We start from the raw sequence: 22,509 nt of genomic DNA on the forward strand, positions 1-22,509 counted from the left end.
AAAAAAGTTGTGGCTCTTAGAAGACGAAGAGGAAAAAACTAAAATGCAAAAGTCAAAACTGGCTACCCCATGAAAGTGAATTATACCAAAAATAACTTTTAAAGGGGTTATCCAGCATAAGGTGATTTTAGTACGTACCTGGCAGACAGTAATGGACATGCTTAGGAAGGATCTGCGCTTGTCTTGGTGTTGTGAGATTACCATAACACTGTGGCTAGCTTTTTGTGAACTTGTATTTTCTGTTTGAGTTTCCTTCTTTGCCTACAAATCCCATAATTCCATTTTCCTAACTCCCACACATCAGCCACCCCACCCATTGAAACATAAATGAGCTGCATCCATTGAAAAGACCTGTGTTTTTCAATCAGGGTGCCTACAGCTGTTGCAAAAATACAATTAGTTGCCAACTGATCTCTCTCCCACCATTGAAGCAGACAGGATCCGCTCATCAGCTGACTAGTGATGTCAGGTGTTACAACCTGGGAAAAATCTGAGACAACAGTCATTTTGTATGCTGTTAAAAATAAATATTGGGATGAAAAACACATAAGAATTGTGAGAAAACCGTCACACACAGGTACAGACACTATATTATGAACTACACTAACTTTACAGCCCCTGTAGCATAGTCAAATAAAATAAAAAATTCTGGAATATCCCTTTAACGGCATCTTAAACACATTGTAAGAACATATTACACTGCTCAAAAAAATAAAGGGAACACTTGAACAACACAATGTAACTTCAAGTCAATGACACTTCTGTGAAATCACATTGTCCACTCAGGAAGCAACACTGATTGACAATCAATTTCACATGCTGTTGTGCAAATGGAACAGACAACAGGTGAAAATTATAGGCAATTAGCAAGACAACCCCAATAAAGGAGTGGTTCTGCAGGTGGTGACCACAGACCACTTCTCAGTTCCTATGCTCCCTGGCTGATGTTTTGGTCACTTTTGAATGCTGCCGATGCTTTCACTCTAGTTCGCCACTGGCACCCTGTGCTCTTCACAGATGAAAGCAGGTTCACACTGAGCACATGTGACAGAGTCTGGAGACACTGTGGAGAATGTTCTGCTGCCTGCAACATCCTAAAGGATGACCGGTTTGGCGGTGGGTCAGTAATGGTGTGGGGTGGCATTTCTTTGGGGGGGGCCGCACAGCCCTCCATGTGCTTGCCAGAGGTAGCCTGACTGCCATTAGGTACCGAGATGAGATCCTCAGACCCCTTGTGAGACCATATGCTGGTGCGGTTGGCCCTGGGTTCTTCATAATACAAGACAATACTAGACCTCATGTGGATGGAGTGTGTCAGCAGTTCCTGCAAGAGGAAGGCATTGATGCTATGGACTGGCCCGCCCGCTCCCCAGACCTGAATTCGATTGAGCACATCTGGGAAATAATGTCTCGCTCCATCCACCAATGCCACGTTGCACCACAGACTGTCCAGGAGTTGGCGGCTGCTTTAGTCCAGGTCTGGGAGGACATCCCTCGGGAGACCATCCTCTACCTCATCAGGATCATGCCCAGGCATTGTAGGAAGGTCATATGGGCACGTGGAGGCCACACACACTACTGAGCCTCATTGTGACTTGTTTTAAGGACATTACATAAAGTTGGATCAGCCTGTAGTGGGGTTTTCCACTGTGATTTTGAGTGTGACTCCATATCCAGACCTCCATGGGTTGATAAATTTGATTTCCATTGATAATTTTTGTGTGATTTTGTTGTCAGCGCATTCAACTATGTAAAGACGAAAGTATTTCATACGATTAGTTCATTCATTCAGATCCAGGATGTGTTATCTTAGTGTTCCCTTTATTTTTTTGAGCAGTGAAAAAAGGAACCTAATAATTAGGGATCGACCGATTATCGGTTTGGCCGATAATCACGATTTTGGGCATTATCGGTATCGGCAATTATCGGCAATCAATGATCTGCAGCGGTGTCGCAGGGGGATAAATAGCCGATAACTTATACCGGAATATCGGTATAAGTTATCGGCTATCGGCCCTAACCTCCACCGATTATCGGTATCGGCCCTAAAAAAACGATATCGGTCGATCCCTACTAATAGTCCTCGAAACGGGACCATAACAATGAAGAAATACCTAGATGCATTCTCTTCCTGCCCTTATGGTGAGGGATCAGCATTGGTTCGAACTCCTCGTCCCTCAGAACCATGGGTTCAATCCTGTACGCCACTGGATCAAACTGCAGATATTAATAAGAACACAGATTAGATTATTTGTAACAATATAATTTTTTTTTTTACTTCTGTACTTTCACGGTGAAAACAGCAAAAAACAGGGTTATACTTACAGGATGGTAGATATTAAAGAAACGTTTACATGTAGGGAACTGGTATTTGGGGTCAATCCTCTTCAAACCCCGTACGGTAAGAAACATCCCAATGGGGGAGCCCCAGGCAAAGAAAATCTCTGGGTGGAAACTGAACTGTGGGTAATTGATCCGGACCTGAAAAAGGTAAAGAATAGTTATCGGTTTCTACTAGGGCTGCACGATATATTGCAAGAGCAATCGAATTACGATTTTTGCGAATTGCGATATAGCGATACGGCCCCCAGGGGACACTTGTAATTATCTTCTCTGTCCGCTCCCTTGTGCGGCTGCAGGCGGGGGCCAGCCAGAGCAGGAAAAAACAAATTCAAATACTAAAAGTCAGTGTTTCCCAATCAGGGTGCCTCCAGCTGTTGCAAAACTACAACTCCCAGCATGCCCAGACAGCCTTTGGCTGTCTGGGCATGCTGGGAGTTGTAGTCTTGCAACAGCTGGAGGCAGCCTGGTAAAGAAGCACTGTGCTAAGTAAGAAGTGCAGGGAGAAATCTTATGCTCACCTACCTGTGACAGGGGGTAAGATGTGATGGGGGGGGGAATGTGACCGGGGGGGGGGGGGGGGGGGGGGATAGAAATTAAATGGGGGAGATGTGAAATGGGCTGTGGACATGAAATGGGTGGATATATGTGAAATGGAGGAGATTGGACATGAAATGGGGGGGATTTCACAATTTGTTTATTATATCGCATCGCATGTTGAAAATCATAATACTTAGGCCCATAATCGCAATCGCACAGTTTCCCCATATTGTGCAGCCCTAGTTTCTACATATCTTTATTTCTGAATAAAAGGGTTCTCTGCTTTAGACTATTCCCATATGTTAGGAAAAAGTTGATCACCAAGTGCTCCCCTGCTGTGACCCTCTGCGATAAAATAAAGAATATTTTGGGAAATCACACAAGTATGGCTGGTTCACATCTTTACCACAGCAGTATGACAGGGATGCATTTAAAGGGGTACACCCGTGGAAAACTTTTTTTTTTTCAAACCAACTGATGCCAGAAAGTTAAACAGATTTGTAAATGACTTCTATTAAAAAATCTTAATCCTTCCAATACTTATTAGCCACTGTATACTACAGAAGATATTCTTTTCTTTTTAGATTTTTTTTTCAGTCTGACCACAGCGCTCTCTGCTGTCACCTCTGTCCATGTCAGGAACTGTCCAGACCAGGAGCATATGCCCATAGCAAACATATGCTGCTGGACAGTTCCTAAAATGGACAGAGGTGTCAGCAGAGAGCAATGTGGTCATGACAGAAGAGAAATCCAAAAAGAAAAGCATTTCCTCTGTAGTATACAGCCCCTAAAAAGTACTGGAAGGATTAAGATTTTTATTTTTTATTTTTTTCGAATTCAAAAAGAAGTTTATTAAGGACCAATAGTGATACAAAAACATTAGAAACGTCATCCGCCAAGATATACATTTTCTGACAGGAAAGCATATGTAAGCAATTCTGCATTAGATGGCAGCAATACATTGACAATGAGGAGATACAAATAAAGGCAGCAAATAGGCATATGAGGAGTCCCGGGAGCTACGCCTCCCAGTCATCCCGTATACAAGAAAGGGACGTGTAGCAGCCAATGCAAAAATGACAATAAGAAACATGAGAGCAAGTAAACCAGCATAATCAAGCCGGGTAAACAATAAATGATCAGTAGGCGGAATATGGGCAAGGAAAGACACTATAAGCCCGTAACATATCATCTAAATCAAACAAAAACAACACCGAGAAGGGAAGACTAAACAACACAAACCGAAGAAAAGAGAGACGGAGAGGGGAAAAAAAGGAAGAGGGGGGACAAAGAAGGACACACTGGGGGAAAGAGGGAGGGGGAACCCGGGAAAGGGAGGGAAACTCCACCGTGGAGAGGGACCACCAGGGCCAGGGGCGTCCAACCAGTTCCCAAAAAGTGCGTCCTCAGGACCCCACCTCAGGGGGACAGGTTCAGGGCACCGCAGGCGGGGGAGTCCAAAAACGCAGACCACGGCATCCAGCGCAGCAAAAACCGCTCAGATTTGGATGCCGTCTCCGCCATGCACTCCTCCATCCCATGTATATAGATTACTTCACAGACCCAGTCAGAGATTGTCGGGGGTTGGGCAGATTTCCACTTTCTAGGTATGACCCTACGTGCAGCGGAGAGAAGAATACACACCAAGCCCGCCTTCATGGATTTGATCGAGCCCGGGAGCATCGATAGCAATAGAGCCTGTGGGGAACGGGGAACAGCAATGTCCGTCACCCTCTTAATGATCTCCAGAACCCCCGACCAAAATGGGAGAAGAAGGGGGCAGTCCAGCCAAACATGAGACATGGTCCCGGGAGAAGCGCCACATCTCCAGCATACATCTGAGATGGAGGGATAAAAGCGGTGCAACAATGCAGGTACACGATACCATCTAGACAACACTTTAAAGTTGGTCTCTTGTAATTTCACCGAGACCGAGGCACCATGACAAAGGGCATAAGCCTTGGTCCAATCCTGCCGGGCAAGAGTGCAGCCCAACTCCCGAGACCATCCCCCCTGATGAGCCAAAGGTTTAGAACAGGTATGATCACGTAAGAGGGCATAGAGAACAGAGACCAAACGACCAGGGGGGTCAGTACTAAAACAAAGGGACTCAAAGGGGAGCGGGGATCTATGAAGGTCCAGTACCTGCTTCCAATTAGAGTAAAAATGGGCAAGTTGCATATATTGCCATAAGTGAGTGGGAGCTGGGGAACCACCTGGAACTATCTCCGCCAATGATTTAATGGAGCCCGAGTGTAAAACGTGGGCGCAAACAAAGACCGTCCCCCTGACCTTACCCAGAAAGGGACCTGCTACCGCACCTGGGGTGAAATCGGGGTTACCATGAAGAGGCGTGAGGGGGCCGTTGGGGCGCAGGAGACCCATCTTGTCAAAAAAGCGATGGCACACCCGGAGCACAGACCGCGCCACAAACGGGAGGCTCGCCATACGAGAGGATGTCCAATACGATACTCGCAGCCAGGGGAGCGAAGTGAGCGGGACAGGTGTCAAGAGGGTCTCCAAGCGCACCCAAAGTTTCCCCATAGAGTGGTGGAACCAATTCAGTATTCTCGTGGCTACCGCGGACAAGTAATAGAGAAAGGGGTCGGGGAGAGCCAGACCCCCCTCAGATTTAGGACGCACCAGAGCACTCCGAGCCATACGGTGGCCCACCGGACCCCACACATATTTAGTCCACATTCTATCCAGGGCAGTGAAGAATGTGCGGGGGAGGAGGGCAGGGATAGTTTGAAAGAGATAGAGAAGACGAGGCAAAAGATTCATTTTGATAATGTTGACCCTCCCAATCCAGGAAAAGTCACGTCTGTCCCATTTAGTCAGGTCAGAGGAGAAAGAGGAGAGTAAGGGGCTAAAGTTCAAGTCATATGTGCGGGTGAGATCGTTGGGGACCCGAACCCCTAGGTATGTGATAGAGGAAGTAGCCCATCTAAACTGATATCTACTTTTAAGGGCCGAGACCCCTATCGGGCCAAGGGAGACATCCAAGACTACACTTTTCGTCAGGTTCAACTTGAAGTTACTAAACCGACCATAATCAGAGATAAGCGATAGGAGGGCCGGGAGACTGGACTCAGGGGACGAGAGGTATATTAAGAGGTCATCCGCGAAAGCTGCACATTTAACCTCCTCGCCACAGACCTTGACACCCCTCACCTCCGTGCTCTGTCTAATTGCCTGGAGTAAATGTTCCATAGAGGATTAAGATTTTTTATTAGAAGTGATTTACAAATCTGTTTAACTTTCTGGCACCGAATTGATTTTAAAAAAGAAAAAGAAAAAGTTTTCCACCGGAGTACCCCTTTAAACGGTACCTAAAAACATATGCTGTGGTATACCCATAGACTTCTATTATGCCAATGTAGTCAAAAGTTATGTCCCCTGTATGATTGTCTACAATTTTTTTGTGGAATAGAAGAGTTCTGCACAATACACCTTTCTGTACAACAAAGAAATAGTATACAAACGTGTATGTTTTTCCCTATAGAATTGTATTGGTGACGTACTGTGTGGTACTGGTCTCTTTGGGTATACGTTGAGGGGTAAATTAACATCTTTACCACAGCAGTACACTGGGAGATATGTTTAGATCAGTGTCTCTGAACCAGGGTGCCTCCAGCTGTTGCAAAACTACAATTCCCAGCATGCCCGGACAGCCGTTGGCTGTCCGGGCATGCTGGGAGTTGTAGTTTTGCAACAGCTGGAGGCACCCTGATTGGGAGACACTGGTTTAGATGGTACCTAAACCTATGCTGTGGTATATACCCATAGACTTCGATTATGTAAAAGTTTCCAGAAGTCTGTCAGTTTGGACCGGTCTTTGTCCCCTGTATGTCTGTGCAGGATTTTTGTTGTGGGGTACTGCTGTTTTGTACCACACAAATTGTATGCTGAGGTATTTATTTTTCTCCATTGAAGTATAAGTGACATATGGTATATGTTTTTTATGCTTGTTTTACATAGTTTTAACATGTTAACAAAAAGTATATGGGGTAGATTTATCAAAACCAGTTGCCCATAGCAACCAATCAGATGGCTTCTTTCATTTTGCAGAGGCCTTGTTTAAAATGAAAGAAGCAAGCTGATTGGTTGCTATGGGCAACAGGGCAACTTTTCCTCTGCACAGGTTTTGATAAATCTCCCCCCTATATGTGCAAGCGAATACACACATAGGGGGAAGAGTTCTCAAAACCTGCTCAGAGGAAAAGTTGCCCAGTTGCCCATAGCAACCAATCAGATCGCTTCTTTCATTTATGACCAGGAAGAGGAGAGCAAAAAAAGGGGGTACTGGACGAGCGCTACTGCTGAAATAAAATGGATGCGGAACACCAATAAAGCACAGGACAGTTTATTATGGTTTAGAACAAACGGACAACGCGTTTCAGCACCAGCATGTGCCTTCCTCAGGTCCATAAAATGAATACTAAAAGGGTAGCACAATGGGTACAAGGATACATATCAATACCTTATCCATGGAATATATGTCAATATCTTGCACACAAACTACATGTCGATACCTTACACATGAAAGTGAGGACATTTAAGAGATTGTAATAAAATTGAGTATATACATGTGTATGCGTATTTATGTAAAAAAACGTCTACAGGGTAGTGGAAACCACAGAGGTAAATATACGGCGGCTAAAAAATAGTAAAAAATATGTGTACATATCTTATTAAAAGTGTATATGTCTATATATATGAACATACCGAAATTAAATATATAGTGTAGCATACGCCCATTATCATGGGAGTCTATGTATATGTCCAAGGGGCCCCTTGGACATATACATAGACTCCCATGATAATGGGCGTATGCTACACTATATATTTAATGATATGTATCCTTGTACCCATTGTGCTACCCTTTTAGTATTCATTTTATGGACCTGAGGAAGGCACATGCTGGTGCTGAAACGCGTTGTCCGTTTGTTCTAAACCATAATGAACTGTCCTGTGCTTTATTGGCGTTCCGCATCCATTTTATTTCAGCAGTAGCGCTCGTCCAGTACCCCCTTTTTTTACTCTCCTCTTCCTGGTCATAAATGAAAGAAGCGATCTGATTGGTTGCTATGGGCAACTGGGCAACTTTTTCCCTGGACAGGTTTTGATAAATCTTCCCCATTATACCACAAACATACCACAAAAACATATGCAAAACTGAGCAAAAACTGGTCTGGTTTTTGCACATCCGTTTGGGATATACCACTGTGTGTGTGATATAGATGTGAACCTACTCTAAACGATACCTAAAAGTATGTAGAAGTATAGTAATAGAGTTTAAAAAAAAAAAAGTGTTTACAATAAAAACGTATGCAACATTAAGCCATATTGATCTTTTTTCCCCCATAGAAGTATACTACAAACGTATGTGTGATACAGATTTTTTACAAAAAATATGCAATTGTACTAAAATGTATACAATGTTCTACAAATGTGAACATAGCGTAAGGGCAATCAATCAGCCAACGAACAAGCAAATACTCGTTCGGCCATTTTGACTTCACATGTTGCAGTAGCCAGCAGTCGCCTCACCAGGGAAACTCCTGTTCTGGAGATCAGTGTGGGTGCGGCATCTATCAGACATATATAGAAGACAGTATCTTACCTGTCCAATTCCTACATCAAAGTATTCGTAATTGACCATACTGAAAGTGGTGCCAGAGGTGAGCGGAGGTGGAGTGAGGTCATTGTTATGGGAGGATTCCGGAGCTGTGCTGTTGGTGTCCTAGAAATAGGAAATTAAAATGTATTCTACTTTTTTTGAGATGTGAGGGCAAGTGTAAAGCTTGCCCAAGAGAACAGCCCCTCCTCCTCAGTGAACTGCATGCATTAGGAGCCATAAAAAATGAAAACTAGGATTTAAGGGACAGGATCAGCACTAGTTAAAGAGTAAGCCTGGAGATTTTAATTTTTTTACCTTGTGACTGGCACACTTTAAGTTTGCCATGCATATTAGACATGCATTTGCCAAAACTACTAATTTTGGCGGGACTGGGCTACCCTGAAATGTGTATATGGGTGCCTCTCAACTCTTGCCAATGGAGATGTAGAGAGAGAGAGGGATCGGGCCTGTTGTTTTTTAACTGCCGGATCCTTTTATTTTCAGAGAGATAATTCTGGCAGGGTTTGTTTTCTAATCTAGTTATATTTTCGATTGTAATTTAAAAAATGTGTGTACATTATTGTTAGAGAGATGCTGATATGTTTACAGCAAGCCTCATTGGCCATAGACAACAACAGACAGGACATGTCCCATTCAGACGAATGGCAGATGGCACTGAGCATTCTCTGTGACCTTTTCAGAGGTCATTCTAAAGGGGGTGGGGTGATGATCTCTGCTGTCAATGGTGGAGGATCCAGTGTTATCTATATGCTCGTGTCACCTTTTACAGTACTCCTGGGAAGAAACACATTACTGGGAAATGATCTGTACAGAGCATGAAGCCTAAGCTTAGCTTTACACCTAGTGGCCAGAATGAAAACTGCAAGATTCCCGGATTATTGTAAAATACAGATAGCAATATGAACAAACAGACAAAAAAAAAAAAAAAACTATTCCCAAAAACACATGTCCCGCTTTTGAATGAAAATTTCTGTCTCTGCACCATTTTCTTGCATAGCTGGGATAAGCGAGGCTGATCATAGGCATCCGCAGGGTAGGGGGGTGGTGGAATTGGAAGAATCTGGAAGCCTGAGGGCACAGGACACTGAATGTACCACTGTCATCACATTTGTTTTTTGCTTTAATCGGTGACCAGGACCTGCTCTGTATCTGCTAGATCAGGGTTTCCAAACCAAGGTGCCTCCAGCTGTTGCAAAACTACAACTCCCAGCATGCCTGGACAGCCAAAGGCTGTCCGGGCATGCTGGGAGTTGTAGTTTTCAAACCGATGTGTGCCGAAGGGGAAGCTGCAGCCATCCAGCAATACAGAGCCGGGAGCTTCAGAAGTGACTCTACTGACTTACATGACCAAGAAAACAAAAACAACATCAAAATGACAAAAACAACTTACAGTTACCTTGCGATCTCTCCTGCATTTTATATAGTTAAGAATTTTTTTCCTTGGTCCCAAAGGAACGTCCAGATTCTTTAAGTCTTGCTCAGAGCACAAAACCTGTAGACAAATGCAGCGCACATAAGGAATCAGATATCAAATGAACAGGACGGCTCACCTCCACTGCAATCCCCACACTCCGCACGGACTGGCCGGCAGTGCCTCCGGCTTATTACTGGGAGCAAAAAGACTTGATGTCCAGCGAGGTAGGATGCAAAACAGGATTTATTTATTTAGGACACATGGTCAGCACATAAAACCAACGCGTTTCGGGTCAGGCAGGACCCTTAATCATGGCATCACATGAGGAATAAACCCAAATATAGAAAGCAGCACCTCCAATACAGTAATATAATAAATGGCTGGACTCACCAAGGCATCTATGTCCATCATTTCCCGCTCAAACACACTGATCAGCTCCTCCAGCTCCAGCTCCTTCAAGACGTCTTTCAGTGTCTGCTTGTTGGTCTGTGGTTCTGATCTCTGTACAGAAGTCTGCACAAAAAAAAATAAAAGCGTCTTAATAAATAGTATCTCCCTATACTGCCAACTGATCACCAATAACTATATAGCTAAATAGTTACCATTAACGTAAACAGAATTTGGCAAATGCCTTTAAACTGTGCTTTGACTATAAGATAAGATTATAGGATGACCATAAGATAAATCTGCATACTACTTAATCAATGTATTGGATCCTACCATTAAAGGGGTACTCCGGTGTTTAGACATCTTACCCCCTATCCAAAGGATAGGGGATAAGATGCCTGATCGCAGGAGTCCTGCCGCTGGGGACCCCCCGTGATCTTGCACGCGGCACCCCGTTTGTAATCAGTCCCCGGAGCGTGTTCGCTCCGGGTCTGATTACCGGCGACTACAGGGTGGGCGGCGTGTGACGTCACGCCTCCGCCCCCATGTGATGTCACACTCCGCCCCTCAATGCAAGTCTATGGGAGGGGGCGTGACATAGGCTTGCATTGAGGGGCGGAGCGTGACGTCACAAGGGGGCGAAGGCGTGACGTCACACTGTGGTCGCCGGTAATCAGACCCGGAGTGAACACGCTCCGGGGACTGATTATAAACGGGGTGCCGCGTGCAAGATCATGGGGGTCCCAAGCGGCGGGACTCCCGCGATCAGGCATCTTATCCCCTATCCTTTGGATAGGGGATACGATGTCTATGCACCGGAGAACCCCTTTAATGATAATGCAATCTCATATTTTGGGGGTTGGCCACAGGTCCTCTTTGAGAAGCTACCCAAATCTTACTGAACTGGGTTACCTTAAAGTAATAAATTCCCTAGCAGAACGTGAAACATTGAAATCAGTCATCTTCATAGTGTCCCCCCGTAATAACACACGGGTCAATGCTAATTTCCATTGACACAAATAGGTGCGGTTCTCAGCCCATGATGGCTGTGTCTGAATATAATCTACATCTGTAAACAGGCAACGGCAGTCAGGACATGCTGGGAGTTGTAGTTGTGCAACAGCTGAAGGTCCACAGTTTAGAGTTCACTGCCCTCCATCATAGGTCCCTTTGTGTCCGTCTTTGCTTTACAGGGAATTGTACCACAGCCCATTATCAGGATCCCATTCTTAGGAACTCCCTCAATAACAAAAAGTCATCTCTTTCTCTAAGTCAGTGTTTCCCAACCGGGTTGCTTCTAGATGTTGCAAAACTACAACTCCCAGTATGCCTGGACAGCCTTTGGCTGTCCAGGCATGCTGGGAGTTGTAGTTTTGCAAACCCTGGAGGCACCCTGGTTGGGAAACACTGCTCTAAGTAACCTTCAGACTTTATCTATCTTTACAACACAAGCCCAATCTGATGTTATTATGAAAAAAAATGTACTATCTCCAATCCATCCTTTGGTACATGGGAGAGAACGCCAAAGCTTACCTTAGTTTTGACCGGGGTGTTTCCTGTGGGATCAACCTGATTGGTGAGTAGATCAAACAGAATGAGAGATCCTAAAGAGGAGACACAACAGGACAGGGTTAATATGTGCTAATCTATTGGCCTTTGCATTTATTTATAGTCATATTCCAGTAGTAGCTTCCATTACATATTATCCTGAGCATATATGTAAACATAAAAATATATGTGAGCTTTCCAAAATCGCAGCATGTTTTTGGTTAATAAATCTTAGCGTTTTTCTCCCATAAAAGTCTATAAGGGGGTAAGAAAAAAAATCGATTTTTATGATTACTGTAAAATCTCTTTCTCAGAGGATCCATTGGGGGACACAGAGACGGTGGGTATATGCTGCTGCCACTAGGAGGCTGCCACTAGGCAACAAAAAGAAAAAGTCAGACCCTCCTAGCAGGATATACCAGCCTACAGGCTCTGAGTTATCAGTTTAGTCCCAAAGCAGTAGGAGAGGACGGACAGAGGAAGGAAAAACAGCAACTGTCCGAGGAAACCACAGACAAAAAAATTACCGAACCAACCCTCGGACAGGCAACCGAACCAAGGACACCAGCAGAACAAATGGGTGGGTGCTGTGTCCCCCAATGGCTCCTCCGAGAAAGAGATTTTACAGTAAGCATAAAAATCTACTTCTCTCGGTCGGCTCCATTGGGGGACACAGACCGTGGAACGTACCAAAGCAGTCCCCGGGGTGGGAGAGAACCCAAGCAACTCAGGTGGAAGGCTGGGCCCCAGCCACCTGCAACACCTTGCGACCCAAACCAGTGTCAGCGGATGCAAAGTTGTGCACCTGGTATAATTTTTTAAAAGTGTGCAAGGACGACCAGGTTGCCGCCTTACAGACTTGCAAGGCCGAAGCCCTGTTGCGGAGAGTCCAGGAGGCCCCAACGGAACGAGAGGAATGAGCTGAGACCCGGAAAGGTGGAGTCTTCCCTTTGCAGCGGTAAGCTTCAGAGAGGCAGAACGGATCCACCGCGAAATGGTCGCCTTCGAAGCAGGATATCCCTTACGACAACCCTCCGTAAGCACAAAGAATGAGTCCCACTGGTGAAAGGATGAAGTGACTGAAAGGCCCGCATCACGTCAAGACCATGAAGCAACCGTTCCCTGGGATTGGACGGAGCTGGGCAAAAGGACGGGAGGACGATATCCTCATTTAGGTGAAAGGCGGAGACCACCTTAGGCAAAAATGATGGGAACGGACGAAAAACAACTTTGTCCTGGTGAAAGACCAGGTAGGGGGAATTGCAGTAGAGAATCAAAAGCTCCGAAACTCTCCTAATGGAGGTGAACACAATGAGGAAGGCCACCTTCCAGGAAAGGACATGAAGAGAAATGTCCCGGAGAGGTTCGAAGGGAGTACCCTGCAAAACACTGAGAACCGGATTCAGATCCCACGAGGGAGTAGGGGATCTGTACGGCGGAGCCGCATGAGCTGCAGAAAAGTGCGGATGTGAGAATTAGACGCCAGGGGGTGCTGAAAGACAATGGAGAGAGCCCACACCTGACCCTTAAGGGAACTCAGAGCCAAGCGTTGTTCCAGCCCAGACTGCAAAAAGGAAAAAAGGTGTGGAAGGGAGAAAACAACTGGGGAGAAGGATTGAGACTCACACCATCGAAAGTAGGACCGCCAAGTAAGGTAATAAATCTTTGCAGAGGAAGGCTTGCACGCCCTGATCATTGTGTGGATCACCTGAGGAGAGAACCCTCTGACCCTTAGAACCGCGGTTTCAACCCCACACCATCAAATGCAGCAACAGTAAATTGGGGTGGCAAAGGCGAACCTGAGAGAGCAGGTCGGGATGAACTGGGAGGCGCAGTGGTATGTCGGCCACTAGGCGAACAACGACGGCGTACCACGTGTGCCTGGGCCAGTCCTGAGCCATGAGAATGGCAGGGACGCAGAGAGGGCAACGTCCGGAGTGCACCAGAGGTTGCAGATCTCCGCAAATACCTCTGGATGAAGAGACCACTCACCGAGGATGGCAGAGGAGTGACTGAGGAAGTCCGCCTCTTAATTGTCCACTCCCAGGATGTGAACTGCCAAAATGGAGGGAACTCTGAGTTTCGCCCAGAGGAAGATCCTGGAGACCTCGGTCATCACTGCAGGGCTGCAAGTGCCGCCCTGGCGATTGACATATGCCACAGCTGGACACAAACAGGATGGCCCTGGAGAAGGCGCTCCCAATAGAGGAAGCAATGGTAAACTGCCTGAAGTTCCAGGATGTTGATGGGGAGAAGAGCTTCCTGGGAGGACCAACGGCCCTGGACCATCCGATCCCTGAAAAAAAAAAAACAACCACTGAGACTGGCATCTGTCGTGATGACCTGCCAGTGGAGGGGCAGGAAAGATCGCCCCTGTCGAAGAAGAAGAGACCAAAGCCACCACAGGAGGGACTGGCGAGCCCTGGGGGGAAGAAAATCCTGCAATCGAGGGAAAGCGGAGACTTGTCTCACCGGGACAGAAGAGAAAGTTGAAGAGGGCGACAATGAAACTGGGAAAAGGGAATGGCCTTCATGGCCGCCATCATCCGACCCAGGACTTCCATGCAGAAACGAATGAAAACTGGAACAGGACAACGGAGAAGACGAAATCCTGTTGACAGAGCGGGGCGCCTGTCCGGCGGGAGCCGAACCCGGGCGGCTGCCGTGTCGAACTGGAGTCCCAAGAAGATCAGAGACTGGTTGGGAATCAGGTTGGAGCCTTGATCAGGAGGTTGACCATGTAGGGGATAATGGACACACCTCTGGCTCGCAGGATTGGAGGGAGGCACCGCACTGATAGGAGATTAGTGACCCCCCCCGTGCACGCGCTGAAAGTCAACAGGCCCCCTTCTCACCTAAAAAGAGAGAAATAAAAGGGAGCAAAAAATCTACATACACGTCCCTAAACTAAAAAAATAAGAAAGTAAAAGACCAGGTCTGGAGAACTCCAGACCTGTGTCTGCCTCCTACGGACACTAAGCTAAAACTGATAGCTCAGAGTCTCTACGCGGGTATATCATGCCAGGAGGGGCCTCCTGCCTAGTGCCAGCCTCCTAGTAGCAGCAAGATATACCCACGGTCTCTGTGTCCCCCAATGGAGCCGACCGAGAAAATGCCATTAAAAACCCTTTGTGGGCTTAGCACTGGCGTATTTTTCTGCCATTTGCCCCATTTCTTCAATAGAAATCCTTGAGTCCTGTGATGAAAGTATCACAGGATAAAAACACTGGAAGAAAAAAAGCCTTAAGGAAAAAAAAAAAAAAAAAAAGACTAAGGCTAAGGCTATGTTTGCACAACAGAATTTCTGCATGAATTTATAGCCAATACATAGCAGAATTTCTACTGCAGGAATTCCATTGAAGTGAATGGGCAATCCATTTCTGTGGAATTTACTGCAGAATTTTTATGCAGAATTCCATGCAGAAATTTTGCCATGAGACCATAGCCTTTTTTTTTTTTAAGGGGGGGGAAGAAAAACGCTACAAAAGCTGCATCTTAGGAGTGCAAATTGAAAAGGCAGTTTTTTATGTTTTTTTGGCAACCTAGGCTAGTAATGTTACCAAGAGAAGGGGGAGGTCTCTCTCCTAAAAGGTTTTCCTGACTTTTTCTGTTTGCCTGGCGTTCACATACTTCTAAGGCTATGGTCACACGGCAGAATTTCCAGGTGGAAATCAGCACTGGAATTCTGCATGAAGATTATGCAGCAGCAGAAGGGGAGGGAGTCCAAAGAGTCTCTTACTAAATATGGTCCAGTTGTTTCGGTGGTATCGCCTGGCGAAGTTACTTTTCTGTATTTAGTTAATTGTGCGCTGAAGGCGGGGCCTCGCCAGCTGACTGCCCCTGCCTCGGTCCGTCTCCTTCTACTGCCCCTCAATATACATAATCATCTTCTGTGCCCTCACATCCCAGTAACGTGGAGTTGTCGGTCACGTGAGTGCTCTGCTCTGTAGCTGGAGCGGACTATACAGCTCTCAGGTCCTAATGACGTAAAAGCTGTGCTTCCTGACAGCGCTCTGATAATCGAGCAGTGGGCATGTGCTTCAGATACAGAGCGGAACGCTTACTTGAACAGCGACTACACGTCACTTGGACATAGAGTCGCAGAAGAGGATTATGCAAATTGAGGGTCAGGCAGTTAAAGGGGACAGACAGAGGCAGGGGCGGTCAGCTGGTGGGGCCCCGCCTCCAGCGCACAATTAACTGAATACAGCAACGGAACTTCACCAGGCATTAACCACAAGAACAACTGGACCAAATTTAGTAAGTAACACCTCTTTGGACTCCTGGTCACCCAGTGTATTGGGTTTAGTGTGGGTGATCAGGGTGACAGTTTTTCTTTAAAATAATATTGTAAGCAGGAAATATCTATCAATAATTCTTTGACAACAACATTTTGATGTGAAAGTCATCAGGTCCTGCGATGTCCTCATCTACTGTACAATAAAGGTTCATATTGCAAACGTGTCTGAACCTACCCAGACTGTGACCGGTGAACGAGATCCGCCCTTTGAATGTAGGGTTCCTCTCCAGGAAAAGCCTGTGGATGCGATTCATCTCCCCGCAGACAGTATTCACTATGGTTTGGCAATAAGTTGGGCTGTTGTAGAAAAACAGGTCCAGTAACGTCTCATTGGTGAATTGACGAAGGCGACAAATACTGGGCAGTGTAATCCTCTGGATGTCACTAAGAAGAAATAGTAGAAAAGAAATTGTAACCCAATTAAATAGTTTTTCCCCCATTGCTCCGGCAGCAAAATACATTTAATCGTCCCCGGCAATCCTGTAGCTTAAAACGTACCTGACATATCACAGAAAAACAATAATGCTTATATAGGTTACTTACTAGGTCTTGCAGATTCTTTACATGTCTCTTTTATGTGTCTAGCTTCTGTATTTTGCTCTCAAATCCCTCTGTTCTGCTGCTCACTCATTCTGACATCCACTGCTCAGGAAGGGTCATATCTGAGGCAAGCACTAAGCCCACCCTCACTCACCATGCATTTACTTCCTCCCTAAGTCTGCTGTGCTGTGTCTCTTCATCCAATCCCTGCAGGCTGCTCTGTAACCCATTCCTCTCTGTTTTCATGCTGCAGTCTGATAGACAGGACAGGAGTGAGCACAGAGGAGTTCTAGTCTCACCCTCACTTTGTCCTTGACCGTGGTTAAGCTGGGACAAAGATAATGCTGCAGTCGGACAGGATTATGTTCTGGATGGTATGGGGACCCCTAGTGGTCTTTTTTTGAAAAGGTTAATGTTTGCCAAGATGTATGACATAGAAATAGTTTTTGATTCTGACAGTATCCATTTAAAGGAGTACTATGGTGCAGACTACTCCTGCTCCGTCCTGCCCGGGCTACAAAAAAATGAAAATAAACCATCACTCACCTTCCTGGGTTCCCGCAGAGCGCCACTACAGCTGATCGGTCCTCCGGTCCATCATCTTCATACTTCCGTGTGAACAAAGCATCACATGGCACTTAGCATATCACAGGCTGCCGAAATGTTCTGCCTCGGCCCATAATAGGCTGAGCGCCATGTGACGCTTCGTTCACACTGCAGTATGAAGATGATGGACCGGAGGACCAATCAGCTGTAGTGGCGCTCTGCTAGAACCCAGGAAGGTGAGTGATGGTTTATTTTCATTTTTTTTTTTTTGCAGCCCGGGCAGGACGGAGCAGGAGTATTCTGCACCAGAGTACTACTTTAAGAATCATGCAAGTATGTGTGCAGCTCACAAACCAAAAATCTGAGGATGTAATTGGTTATATGCCGAAACCCCAACGGCCGGGAATAAAATATAGGAAAAGAATATATAACCAATCCTTCTAGGATTTTACTCCGAAGGGTACACAATGAATTCCAAATTATTATTAATTGAAGCATCTCTATATTAAAGAAATATTGTGTCCTTTTTTGGTACAGCTGACGCAGAAAAGTCTTTGCAGTAACGCTTTGCAAAGACTTTCTGTATCGGCTGTACCAAAAAAGGACACAATATTTATTTCCAGACTGGAACTTCCAGTACTACTTATTATACATCATATGGTTGCCAGAATAGAAAGTCTTCCATTAAATTATTACTTTTTGGCGATTAACACCACTAGGGGCAAGTGGACTTTCACCTTTAATACATCTGTGCCAGGATTATAGTAATTTTATATAATTGTTTTATATATGTTTAATAAAAATGTTTTATTATTAATTGAAGCATCTCTATATTAATTTGGAATTCATTGTGTACCCTTCGGGGTAAAATCCTAGAAGGATTGGTTATTTTATTCTTTTCCTATACTTTAAGAATCACTCAAAGACTCACGTGATCAGATGGATTCCGGGAAGTCTGAAGCCAAAGGTCCAATGCAAGTCTATGAGACTTCCAGGAATTTGTATGATTACGCGAGTCTCAGAGCCATTCTTGGGCTACCAGATTGTTAGGGAAGTGAATCTTCCAACGAACTTTGATAATAAGTAAGATGGAATTCCTTGGGCCATGTTACATATTGGGGGCATTAATTTTATCTTCTGGCCTCTTAAAGGGGTACTCTGGTGGAAAAAAATAAAAAATTATCAACTGGTGCCAGAAAGTAAACAGATTTGTAAATGACTTCTATAAAAAAAAATCTTAATCCTTCCAGTACTTATCAGCTGCTGTATACTACAGGGGAAGTTCTTTTCTTTTTGAATTTCTTTTCTGTCTGACCACAGTGCTCTCTGCTGACACCTCTGTCCATGTCAGGAACTGTCCTGAACAGGAACAAATCCCCATAGCAAATAAATACTGGAAGGATTACAATTTTTGAATAGAAGTAATTTACAAATCTGTTTAACCTTCTGGCAACAGCTGATTTAAAAAAAAAAAACTGATCAAAAAAAACTGATGTTAGACCTGATCACCTCCTGGAATGCACAAAAGGTGTAAACCCCCACCCCTCTTACATTACTTTCTGCTCTGCAACTATTTCCTGAATAATAACAACTACACAACCAATATCACCCCAAAGTAAATCATGACAATAAATTATCAAAAATAAAAATATACATTTTATTTCATAGTATTTTATTAAAAGAAATATATATAATAATAATAAATTATTATACATATAATTACAACTAACTGAGCTGGTGGAATGTCAGTGTACCTTAGGTTTTCATTGGTTATAAATATAATAATAATAATAATAATAATAATATATATATTCCTATTCCAGGATACAGCACCAATCACAAGGTCTGGTTAAATGCAGGCTTTAAAACGTTATTGTATCAGAGCACACAATATGCGATGTTTCGGCTGGTAAGCCTTTCTCAAGCATATATATATATATATATATATATATATATATATATATATATATATATATATATATACAGTGACCCCCCGACCTATGATGGCCCCGACATATGATCAAATCGACATACGATGGCCTCTCAGAGGCCATTGCATGTCGATATCAGCATCGACATACGATGCTTTTTTATGTCGGGGCCATCGCATTAACTGCTATCCGGCAGCGCCAAATGCTTAAGCTGCTGCCGGATAGCAGCTTAATGTTCCCCTTGTGGTGCGGTAAGTATTACTTACCCCTCTACGATGCTCCGGGGTGCCCTCCGGGTCCAGCGCTGGTCTTCCGGTGTTTTCTCGGCCCTCTCCGATAACGTCAATACGCTGCTGCGCACGCCATCCAATAGGAATGGCGTACGCAGCGGCGTAATGACGTCGCTACGCAGGCCCAGTAAGGCCTTGCGGAAGACAGAAGAGGACCGGAGAAGACAGCGGAGGACCGGAGAAGACCAGGAGAGCCCAGCGGAGGCCCGGGATCACCATCGGGAGCGGCGGGGACACCATCTCGAGCGGGGACAGGGTACAGGTGAGTACAGCTTCCTATACTTTACATTGCACAAATCCCTCAACATACGATGGATTCGACAAACGATGGCTCGTTTGGAACAAATTACCATCGTATGTTGAGGGACCACTGTATAGTTATATATATATATATATATATATATATATATATATATATATACACACACACACACACACACACATAGAGTTGCAAGAAAAGCATGTGAACACTTTGGAATTGTACGGATTTCTGCACAAATTGGTCATAAAATGTGATCTGATCTTCACCTAAGTCACAACAATAGACAATCACAGTCAGCTTAAACTAATACACACAAAGAATTAAATGTTACCATGTATTTATTGAACACACCATGTAAACATTAAAAGTGCAGGTGGAAAAAGTATGTGAACCCCTAGACTTATGACATCTTCAAGAGCTAATTGGAGTGAGGTGTCATCCAACTTGAGTCCAATCAATGAGATGAGATTGGAGGTGTTGGTTACAGCTTCCCTGCCCTATAAAAAACACCCACCAGTTCTGGGTTTGCTTTTCACAAGAAGCATTGCCTGATGTGAGTGATGCCTCGCACAAAGCACAAAAGAGCTCTTAGAAGACTTAAGATTAAGAATTGTTGACTTGCATAAAGCTGGAAAGGGTTATAAAAGTATCTCCAAAAGCCTTACTGTTCATCAGTCCACGGTAAGACAAATTGTCTATAAATGGAGAAAGTTCAGCACTGCTGCTACTCTCCCTGGGAGTGGCCGTCCTGTAAAGATGACTGCAAGAGCACAGCGCAGACTGCTCAATGAAGTGAAGAAGAATCCTAGAGTGTCTGCTAAAGACTTACAAAAGTCTCTGGCAGATGCTAACATCCCTGTTAGCGAATCTACGATGCGTAAAACACGCAGAATGGATTTCATGGAAGGATATCACAGAGGAAGCCACTGCTGTCCAAAATAAACATTGCTGCACATTTACAGGTTGTACAAGAGCACCTGAATGTTCCACAACAGTACTGGCAAAATATTCTGTGGACAGATGAAACCAAAGTTGAGTTGTTTGGAAGAAAACACACAACACTTTGTGTGGAGAAAAAGAGGCACAGCACACCAACATCAAAACCTCATCCCATCTGTGAAGTATGGGGTGAGGGCATCATGGTTTGGGGCTGCTTTGCTGCGTCAGGGCCTGGACGGATTGCTATCATCGAAGGAAAAATTTATTCCCAAGTTTATCAAGACATTTTGCAGGAGAACATAAGGCCATCTGTCCACCAGCTGAAGCTCAACAGAAGATGGGTGTTACAACAGGAGAACGACCGAAAGCATAGAAGTAAATCAACAACAGAATGGCTTAAACAGAAGAAAATACGCCTTCTGGATTGGCCCAGTCAGAGTCCTGACCTCAACCCGATTGAGATGCTGTGGCACGACCTCAAGAAAGCGATTCACACCAGACATCCCAAGAATATTGCTGAACTGAAACTGTTCTGTAAAGACTAATGGTCAAAAATTACTCCTGAACGTTGTGCACATCTGATCTGCAATTACAGGAAATGTTTGGTTGAAGTTATTGCTGACAAAGGAGGTTCAACCAGTTATTAAATCCAAGGGTTCATATACTTTTTCCACCTGCACTGTGAATGTTTACATGGTGTGTTCAATAAAAACACGGTAACATTTAATTCTTTGAGTGTTATTAGTTTAATCCCTTAAGGACCAGGCCATTTTACACCTTAGGACCAGAGCGTTTTTTGCACATCTGACCACTGTCACTTTAAACATTAATAACTCTGGAATGCTTTTAGTTATCATTCTGATTCCGAGATTGTTTTTTCGTGACATATTCTACTTTAACGTAGTGGTAAAATTTTGTGGTAACTTGCATCCTTTCTTGGTGAAAAATCCCAAAATTTGATAAAAAATTTGAAAATTTTGCATTTTTCTAACTTTGAAGCTCTCTGCTTGTAAGGAAAATGGATATTCAAAAAATGTTTTTATTTTATTCACATTTCCAATATGTCTACTTTATGTTTGCATCATAAAATTGACGTGTTTTTACTTTTGGAAGACACCAGAGGGCTTCAAAGTTCAGCAGCACTTTTCCAATTTTTCACAAAATTTTGAACCTCGCTTTTTTTCAGAGACCAGTTCAGGTTTGAAGTGGATTTAAAGGGTCTTCCCATTAGAAATACCCCACAAATGACCCCATTATAAAAACTACACCCCCCAAAGTATTCAAAATTACAATCAGTAAGTGTTTTAACCCTTTAGGTGTTTCACAGGAATAGCAGCAAAGTGAAGGAGAAAATTCACAATCTTTATTTTTTACACTCGCATGTTCTTGTAAACCCAATTTTTGAATTTTTACAAGGGGTAAAAGGAGAAACTGTATACTTGTATTTGTAGCCCAATTTCTCTCGAGTAAGGACATACCTCATATGTCTATGTAAAGTGTTCGGCGGGCGCAGTAGAGGGCTCAGAAGCGAAGGAGCGACAAGGGGATTTTGGAGAGTACGTTTTTCAGAAATGGTTTTTGGGGGGCATGTTGCATTTAGGAAGCCCCTATGGTGCCAGAACAGCAAAAATAACCCACATGGCATACCATTTTGGAAACTAGACCCCTTGGGGAACGTAACAAGGAATAAAGTGAGCCTTAATACCCCACAGGTGTTTCACGACTTTTGCATATGTAAAAAAAAAAATTTTTTTTTTCACTAAAATGTGTGTTTCCCCCCAAATTTCGCATTTTTGCAAGGGTTAATAGCAGAAAATACCCCCCAAAA

At 44.3% G+C, this 22,509-nt stretch overlaps 1 protein-coding gene across 8 annotated transcripts in view; it reads right to left on the minus strand.

Annotated features, from left to right (window-relative positions):
• DDHD2 (DDHD domain containing 2) overlaps positions 1–22,509 on the minus strand; it is a 72,248-nt gene that overhangs the window by 15,286 nt on the left and 34,453 nt on the right. For 6 of the 8 annotated variants that reach the window (XM_056570924.1, XM_056570925.1, XM_056570928.1 and 3 more), the window contains 7 exons: positions 16,349–16,557; positions 11,859–11,929; positions 10,329–10,451; positions 9,915–10,016; positions 8,507–8,626; positions 2,326–2,481; positions 2,115–2,217 (listed from right to left, as the gene is read on the minus strand). In XM_056570924.1, the coding sequence (XP_056426899.1) occupies positions 2,115–2,217; positions 2,326–2,481; positions 8,507–8,626; positions 9,915–10,016; positions 10,329–10,451; positions 11,859–11,929; positions 16,349–16,557 (884 nt within the window). The remainder of the gene's footprint in view (positions 1–2,114; positions 2,218–2,325; positions 2,482–8,506; positions 8,627–9,914; positions 10,017–10,328; positions 10,452–11,858; positions 11,930–16,348; positions 16,558–22,509) is intronic. The other 2 variants (XM_056570927.1, XM_056570926.1) reach the window with 1 other exon arrangement.

Source organism: Hyla sarda, chromosome 4 (genome assembly GCF_029499605.1).
Source record: "Hyla sarda isolate aHylSar1 chromosome 4, aHylSar1.hap1, whole genome shotgun sequence".
NCBI lineage: Eukaryota > Metazoa > Chordata > Amphibia > Anura > Hylidae > Hyla > Hyla sarda.